Below are 9,300 nucleotides of genomic sequence, written 5' to 3'. Positions count from 1 at the left end.
GGGGGGGGGGGGGTAAAGGGATCAAGAGGATTTTTTCTTCAAAATTTCGTAGTTCAGAGAGAAAGGTAACATATTCAATGTCAATCGATTTTAGCAAATTCCGTGTATGGTTTTTTTGTCTCTTTGGAGGTTGTCTTTCCCGTTTGTTTCTCTTAAGTTTGTCTTTCCGGAGGTTGTTTCTCTGAAATTTGTTTTTCCGTATTTTTTTTCCAAATTTGTCTTTTAGGAGTTTGTGTCTCCAAAATTGGTCTTTTCTATAACGTTTGTTTCTCCGGATTTATTTTCGGAGTTCGTTTCTCCAGAACTTGTCTTTCGGGTGTTTGTTTCTCCGGAATTTGACTTTCCGGAGTTCGTTTCTCCTGAATCTGTTTATCTGGAGTTCGTTTTATTGGAATCTGTTTTTCCGGAGTTAATTTCTTCGGAATTAGCTTGACATTGCCGCTAAAAATTTAAAATGGAAAAAAAAAATCCGAATTAATTCATTGATTGATGACTTTAAGAGACTCAAGGAGTAATTCCAAATTCAAATTAGACCTACATAAAAGGAATAATGAGGCGAAAATCTTTGTTTCTTATTCTCTAAAGTATGAATTCACAATGCATTTATTTTTAGAAAAGATTCATTCATTGAAAAAAATCAAGTTTTAAAGAGATAAAAAGGTCTTTCCCTCTATCAGACTATAAGGTGACAAGGGTACTGTTGTGAATCATACATGCCACTCTAAAGATAAAGAGTCGATGGAAATTAAGATGTGCAAATGTGTTCTGAATTTAGAGCTCATCTGTTGCTTTGTTTAAAAGATGAATTGCTAAATCAACCTAAATCGAAATTGCTCAGTTTAAAACATCTGTGAAACTCATAAAATCCTGCACATTTATGATTTAAACCTTTAAAATATTCTTATACTATTTTAAATCTTCAGACAGCAGACTGTTTTGGTGCACTTTTTATTATTTTATTATTTTATTGGATGATTTTTAAAAATAAACAATTTGAACTGAAGGCAATTCACTCATGGCTGAGTGTTCGATAATGGGATTATTTCATGGTAGCTCCAGGGAAGAAAATTAGAAATTGTTTAAAAGGACTGTAGCAGGCCTTCAATCTATAAATGTACATGTAAGATTCACAATGCTACCTTTTAAACCTCTAAATAAGCGGAACTAATTGTTTTCCATCTTAAAGTTGATAAAATTCAGTTAATGTTTCTCTAAGCAAAGAAAAGAAGAAAATTGACAAGATCTGTTGAAATTGATCTTATTCCTAAACTTCAGCCATTTTATTCATGATTTTGACATTTTTATGTTAAATTAGCAGAATTTTTAACTTAAAACGGGATAAATATCAATTATCATGTTTTGGAGAGTAAAAACAGAGGACAATGGAATTCTCGTCATTTTCTTTTTCGTTTCAAGGTGGTATTTAACTAAAGGAAAGCGTTATGAGTAAAATAGAGCCTAGCTTACTAGAGTAAAAAATGTGAAAAAATTAAAAACATGATAATTGATTAATAATCACGACTAGTTTTTCTCAAGGATATCATTTTTTTTTAAAGAGGAGTTTCAAAAAAGAATAATTTTAAAGTAAGTTGAAACAATTTTAAACTGCTGGAACCCATTTATAGTATTTTAGATGTGTTAGACGTTCTTTTTGTCATGCACTCCACTACAAATATATGTATTGAAACAAAATCAATAAATACCTTTTAAACAAAGTAAAAATAAATGTCAACAAATTTTTTTGAACATATTCCCCCCCTCTCAAAAAAACTTAAATTGCATCTCAGAAAAAGGTTTCGTCAACATAAAAAAATAATTTTTATAGGTTTAGCAGTTTCTGATGGACCAGGTTCGCCTGGCCACGCCCCCCCACATCAGCCAGGTTTGGGCGGGGATCCTGGTTCGCCAGGAGTGGACCCCCTACCTGCCCGCCCCCAACCAGCCAGGTCCCCCTACGAATGGATGAAACGCCCCTCTATAAACGGAAGACCTTGCAAGGAAGGGACTTCATCGCCAGATGGTGAATATAGCATTTTATTGGGAGGGGGTGTTATTTATCTTCAGAAAGTTATAATTGCCATAAAAACTATTAATCGGTTGTTTTTAGTTATTTTCATTTTTCTGTTTAATAGGTCGGACCCGGACCAAGGATAAATATAGAGTTGTATACAGTGATCATCAGAGATTAGAACTAGAAAAAGAATTTCATTACAGCAGGTAAATAATATTACATTATAGCAGGTAAATAATATTATATTATAGCAGGTAAATAAAATTGTATTATAGTAGATAAATAATATTATATTATAGCAGGTAAATAATGTTATACTATAGCAGGTAAATAGTATTATATTATAGCAGGTAAATAATATTATATTATAGTAGGTAAATAATATTCCATTATAGCTGGTAAATAATATTCCATTAAAGCTTTCAAATTATATTCCATTTATAGAGGTAAATTAAATTCTATGTAGCAGGTACATAATATGAAAGGTTATTTTAGATTTTTTTCATATGGGGCTTTCTGAAATCTAAGGAGTATCCTAGGGTTTCACATGCAATTTGCGCATTAAAAGAGCAAACGGCAAAACTGATCAAAGTTGAAAAAATTTCTTGCTGCAATCCATGCTAATAGTTTTGAGTGCATGCCTTGATGGGAAAATAATTTAATTCTTTGCTTGTCAGAAAAGGAGAGATTTTCGACTTAACGACATGCATCAGCCATCAAATCCAAATTCTCTATAACTATGTTACAATTAGGGTTTCCAATCGTAACTCCATTGCGCGGAATTGCGCTTAATGGTTTCATTGCGCGCAATTGCGCTATAATTGCGAAAAAGGAAGCAATTAAATATTCGCGGAATTGCGTTCAATATACTTAGATATATAACAATCCAATATACTTAGATATATAACAATTCGAAGAAAAGCTGAACTTGCCCAGGCTCTTAGTTTAACAGAAAGACAGGTGACCAAACCAAACCAAACCAAACCAAACCAAACCAAACCTAAACTAAACTAAACTAAACTAAACTAAACTAAACTAAACTAAACTAAACTAAACTAAACCAAACCAAACCAAAACTAAATGAAACTAAACTAAACTAAACCAATCTAAACCAGACTTAACAAAACTAGGTTAAACTGAACCAATATAAACAAAACAAAACTAAACAGAATTAAACTAAACTAAATCAAACCATACTAAACTAAAAAAAAACAAAAAAATACGAAAATAAGCAAAACCAAGCACAATCCATTATAAACCAAACGAAAAAAGTCAAATACAGATACGAAACAAGTTCAATTTATTTTTTCCAAAAAAATCATATAAATAAATATTTGAAATGATAATTTTTTAGGTTAAAATTTGGTTTCAAAATCGACGAGCTAAAGAAAGAAAACAGGTAGCAAAATGTTTTGTAAAAAAATCCAAATCAAATTTATTGTCAACAATCTAACGACACAAGAATAAATCTACTATTCTAGGTGAAAAAGAGAGATGAAATGATCCATAAAGATAAACTGGATCCACTATCAGTTCACCCCTCACACATGGTTGCCATGCAGCAGTTCAGTATGGGACCCATGGGACACATGCTGCATGGGATTAGCCATCTATAGACCATAAAATAATGCACATTAGAACCAGTGAATTTCAGTATTAAAGAAACCATAAAAAGCCTTGAACAGTCTAATTAATAGATATTTTTCTACAGTGAATTTATGCCTAAATGACCTTCCTGGAGATTAGAGGCTTTCAACATGAAAAAATCTCACTTTTTGTTTAATTCAAATAAATTTAGCCATCACGTGCACAAGTTACTCTTCACTTAACGAGTTGCTTTATTGCCCATGGTTCACGATGAGACCCATTAAACCTATAACTTAGGAAAAATTAAAAGAATTTCAATTGTCAATTTTCAATTTAAAAATTTATAATTTATAATTGCAAATTCTCTTTGCAATGATATAATTTATTTCTTATCAAAATAAAAAAATGTTATCTTTTTTTAATGACGTCGGTATAGATAAAGGTTTAGTGTGAATAATTGTGATTGAACATATAACATTTAATTGGATTGTCAACTTGAAATTGAATTGATAATGCCTGTTAGATCCAAACAAATATTGCAAGTTGATCATTTTAATTGTTTTGAAAACATTTTCACCATTTAAAAAGTTTTAAAAAAATGTTTGCTTTATGTAGTTTAAGCCGCATGGTCAGTTAAAACTTAAATCATAAGTAGCGGAAAAGTTTTGTTTGTAACATGTGGGCCTGCAAAATTATATAATTTTGAGATTTATTAATTTTAAAGAATTTATAGAAAGTGTTGAACTGAATAGTACTTTTCGCGATATCATTCAAAACAGAAAATACAAAATACTTAAAGTATTCAGACTTATAGAAAGGGTTTGTCGTGTTATTCTTTCAAAATGAAACGAAATATTAGGAACTTTCAGTAAAATTTAGACAATAAAAAATATGTTAAAATTTATTTATATTTCTAGTATCTCATTCTAAATTAAATTTATCATTCAAAAAGGAAAAATACCATATCATCAACATTGTCAACATCTCGTCTTTGAATTCTCATATTCACTGCTGATTTAAAGGTCTCACGCTCTCATGAAAAAATCTATGAGAGTTTGGCCAATTACTTTTTAAAAATCAAAGCTAATATCAAGTACTTTATAGTGCTATAATATACATGTATTGTAAAGGGCTGTAGGAAAGCATAAGTGAGTTAGAGCCTTAAGCAAAGTAGCACTTCAAAGTTGACCCTGTCTTAAAAGTTAATGAGACTTTTTATATGCAGCTGCTGAATCTATGTAATATTATTACAGTTACGCGATAGCATTCAGACGACATTTAAATATTAAGTTTTTGAAAATCTATTGGTTTTCTTTTGAGTTTTAACATTACTTCAGAAAATTGATTTATATACAGATAGGATTACCAATCGGAATTCCGTTGCACGGAATTGTGCAGAATTGCGCAAAATTTATATAGGGCTCGCAATTACACACAAGTAAAATCCACATGCGTTGGAAACCCTATAAACAGATAGTGCTTTAAATATTACAATTATTTATAGAAATATTATGTTTTTTTCTTTAAACATCTTTTCAAAGTGCAATAATGTGAATTCTGTGAAATACATAGCAAAAATGTAATCTCGTTTAAACAAATATATTTTAGAAAATTGCAAAACAAAATGTAAGATTAATTCACTAGGTATTTTAAGTTTATATGTAGCTTTAAAAATAAAGGGGAGGGATGAAGGATTTTGGCGCAATGAAATCAAAAGATGAAACCGGTTTGTTTTTATAAGTATAGGAAAATTAGCAACAAAATAAATTAACATGTTAAAGATGTGATGCACATTATCCATTTTCAAGTAATTTGTATTGTAAAACTTTTTTACCTTTGGCTATAAAATTTTTTTAAAAAATTTACAGTGAGAACTTGAAAACTCTAGAATAGAAAACAACGACTTTTAAGCTAAAGCTATGAATATATGTAGTTCAATGAACATGAGACACAGTAATTGTCCAGTGTAAGCAGACCCATTTCGCTCAAAAAGTGAAAAGATAATACTACAGTAAAACTTTTTTCTTTGTGACATCATCAAATACACTTAATTATAGCTTTAATGCCGTCTTCCTATTCCATAGGTTTCTGGTTCTCACTGTACAATTGTCTATTTTTACTTACACCTACACCTTTAGGATTAGGGGCGTATTCAGGGGGGGGCTATGGGGGCTAAGCCCCCCGTGTACCAGTGAAATCTATTGATTTCAGGGGGTTTTTAGGCCCCAACGGATGCTGAGCCCCCCCCCTGGAAAGATAAAAAAATTTAAGCCCCCCCCGGACAAATTCCTGAATACGCCCCTGTTTAAGAGTAATCACAATTTGATATCTGGAAAGTGCTGTAGAGCTGAGAGTATAGAAATGCGTCGAAAGATAATCAATGACTGTAGGTTGTAATATCTGAATGATTTGTTTGAAATTAAATGGATTTTTTTACGATCCCAGTCGTATGATGCAACTTTCTCAATTTGTATGGACGTTACGTTCTTCAGTATAAGTCGTTTTTAACAATTTTCTCCTTATAGACGCAACAGATAGAAGTAAGATTAGTAGCGATCAAAAGCGCTTATTTTTCGCCGTAAGCCTATACCCCCTTTTAATTTTCGCGAACACTCCCTTTAAGGGCGTGTTACAAATGTCTTTCTCTAGGTCTCTGTACTTTGTTTCATAAATCCCATTAATGTTCTCTCTCTATTTTATGTATATAGATATATCTCTCAGAGTATGAATGAATGTGATTTATCAGCTTTTCATTTTATTGATCTAATAGATCTGTTTAAGGTTATTCTTGTTGAATTAGTTTGCTATAGTATCTGCTCCAGATCAGTATCTGTCTGAGCAGCTCCCTCGATCTCAATATCTTGTTTTAGCTGCTCCAGTTTAGTATCTATCTAGGCAGCTTCCTCAACTCGATACTTTGTTTAGTTGCTCCAGTTCAGTATATCTTAAAATGCAATCTTAGCTGCTTCCAGAGTCCCCGCTACTTTAGCTGCTCCTACAATATGGTATGCTTCCACTACATTCACAGCTGCTTCCTTTATTACCGAAGCTGCTCCTAGAGGCTCTGCTTTGTTAGCTGTTCATTACCAGAGCTGCTCCTAGAGTCTCTGCGACTTAAGCTGCTGCTCCAATCCGAGATGCTTCTACTGTATTTTCAGCGGCTTCCTTACCTAACGGAGCTGCTACTGAAGTCCCTGCTATGTTAACTTCTCTTCCAATCTGAGATGCTTTTACTGTGTTCTAAGCTGCTTCCTTTGCTGTACTCACAACAGGTCTGTGAATAGCTGCTCTACATTGAGCGGCGTCTTCGTATTCAGAATCCTCTGGAGAGTATAGAGTAGCCTCTGATGTACTGGCGGGGTAATCTAGTTCTCCTCTGTGTGAAAACTCTATCTGCTCCAAGTCTCTATAGTAGCTCTGTTCATAGAACCCGCTGGAGAATATATCTTGGTCTGTGGTTGGACTGGCTGGTCCGTAGTTGGACTTGTTTGTGCTGGATATCCTAGCTATCCTATGTGTCCTAGAAGTCCTAGTTCTACTATGTGTCTTGTAAGTCTTAGTTCTCCTAGGAGTGTCCTGCAGCAATTTCTACAATAGAAATGTGAAGAGTTGTCTATAAAGATCAGCGTCTCTTGTCACAAGATTATCGTATTCTTCTATAATGGGTAAGGTATGTTGAGAGCTGGTTTAGCTTCTGCTCTTGGAGTCATATGTCTTGACCGATCCTTTTAGCTGTTCTAGATTTATGAAAATCTGTCTGTAAAGTTCAGCGTCTCCTGTCCCAAAGTTATCTTGGTTGCTTCTACGACAGATATGTTTAAGGGTGTCTGTGAAGAGCAGAGTCTCAAATATTAAGTTTAACTTCTGCTCCTGGAGTCCAAATTCTGACTGGATCTTCTAGCTGCTCCAGATATTTGAAGAGCTGTCTGTAAAGATCAGCGTCTCTAATATAAGGATGAGGCAGCATCTCAGCATCTGATATCTTGGTTATCCTATTTCTCCTCTGTATCTTGGAGATCCTAGTTTCTCTCTGTATCCAGGATATCCCAGTGGGTAGTTCAGACGCAGGAGATGAATCTCTTGATGAGGTCCACAAGCGAGTAATGTGAACCCGTGTGTTTGTCTCTCCTGAACCAGCTGGAGAGTAAAGAGCGTCATCTGATATCCTCAGTGATGTTGAGGACTACGAGGATGTATAATCCAGTATAAAGATAAGGAAGGAGGCCAGTATCGTCCTTAGTTCTCTGGTAGGCATGTTAACGATCTATCTATTAGCTGTCTGTTAACTGTCTATTGTGCCCCCCAGCCTTTCTATACAAAAGAGAGATTAAACTCTACGTCTGTATTCTTGAAAGATCTGGGGAGCACTGTCCAATCTTCAGGTTCTATATTATGGTTTGATTCAAGAAACAAAAATATAAAGGGGCAAGGCTGGGGGGGGGGGAGTTTGGTATGAGTAACAAATGCTTTAAATCAATAGCTTATATAGAACTTTGCAGCTAATTTGCATACATATCTAATGTTCTTATTTTAAACCAAACAAATTAATTGTTTTCTATTACTGATTTTATGGTGGGCCTCTGGTTAGCCGAGAAAAACTAGCATGAATTTGTATTCAACATCTTTTTCTAAAGATTAACCCTAATGTTTCGAATGTTGGCTCGCTGCTTCACTTTTTATAGGTTATATACGATTTTATATATTTTTTTCGTGACACTCGTCAGCCTTTAAGCCATTTTTCTCTGTCCTATTTGCTAAAAACTATAAGTCAAAAAAGTGTTGGGGTGATGTAAGCAAAATGAATGCGTTAAAAAAAATATTGAGCGGCACCAATGCCCCAACATTTGCACCAATGCCGCAACATTTGGGGTTTATTTTGACTTTATAGTTGTGAATCAGTAACCAAGTTCATTGTTAATTGTACAGATACATATATTTCAAGCAATGTTTTAACAATATAAACTTCCCGTCAGAACATTTGTAGGAAAATGTACGCTAGATTCTGACGTGTGTATTTAGCTTAGTCAACTACACTGATCATTGTTATTAGGTGCAGTACATGGAAAGGGATAAACTTATCTTGTCTTAAAAGAATTTTCTTTTTTCTTCTATTAAAAGCGTGGGTTTGGATTTAAGTATATTAAATTAGATCTGTTTTTCATGCAACAAACTTTTTACATTATTAATAGTGTGTAATGTGTATATATGCTTACACAACTTGTAAACTCCTTAAATATTAAAATTGAAAAACACAAAATCACTGATCCACAAAAGTAAACATGAATTATGATATTTTTAATCAGTCTCCTCTCTACCTCAATTCTAACTCTATTCAAATTTTGACAAATATTAATTATATTAAATAAATTTTCCTCCATTCTCTTCCTTCTTTACAAATACTAATTCCTTTCCCTTGAGATCTTATTCCCGTGCATCTACAAAAATAATCCCTCAAAAACCTTTTCAGCTCAAAATACCCCTCTATCTTTTTTCTTCATCTGTGACAATTTCCGGTTATTTTCCCCTCCAATTCCGTTTTGTTGAAGGGAGTGGCCGGCAATCTATGGTAGTTGAACTGAGAATGTAGTAGAGTTTTTTTTAGGATTCATTTGAGACATGTTATACTTTTAATGATGTACAGATACTGAGTTTGAGCGCAAAGTCGATGTTTAAAATCATCCAGTTTGGTGGTTACGTTAAGA

The 9,300-nt window shown here is 33.4% G+C and overlaps 1 protein-coding gene across 3 annotated transcripts in view; it reads left to right on the top strand.

The window, feature by feature from the left end:
• LOC111704161 (homeotic protein caudal) overlaps window positions 1-4,410 on the top strand; it is a 10,615-nt gene extending 6,205 nt beyond the window's left edge. Inside the window, exons 7-11 of one of the 3 annotated variants that reach the window (XM_023476304.1) lie at window positions 1,826-2,020; window positions 2,133-2,217; window positions 2,911-2,971; window positions 3,366-3,410; window positions 3,493-4,410. In XM_023476304.1, the coding sequence (XP_023332072.1) occupies window positions 1,826-2,020; window positions 2,133-2,217; window positions 2,911-2,971; window positions 3,366-3,410; window positions 3,493-3,627 (521 nt within the window). In that variant the 3' untranslated portion in view covers window positions 3,628-4,410. The remainder of the gene's footprint in view (window positions 1-1,825; window positions 2,021-2,132; window positions 2,218-2,910; window positions 2,972-3,365; window positions 3,411-3,492) is intronic. The other 2 variants (XM_023476305.1, XM_023476306.1) reach the window with 2 other exon arrangements.
• The last annotated feature ends 4,890 nt before the right edge of the window (window positions 4,411-9,300 follow it).

This window comes from Eurytemora carolleeae, unplaced genomic scaffold (genome assembly GCF_000591075.1).
Source record: "Eurytemora carolleeae unplaced genomic scaffold, Eaff_2.0 scaffold599, whole genome shotgun sequence".
Lineage (NCBI taxonomy): Eukaryota > Metazoa > Arthropoda > Copepoda > Calanoida > Temoridae > Eurytemora > Eurytemora carolleeae.
Note: the sequence above shows the minus strand (reverse complement) of the source record. Positions and strands in the feature narration are given on the sequence as shown.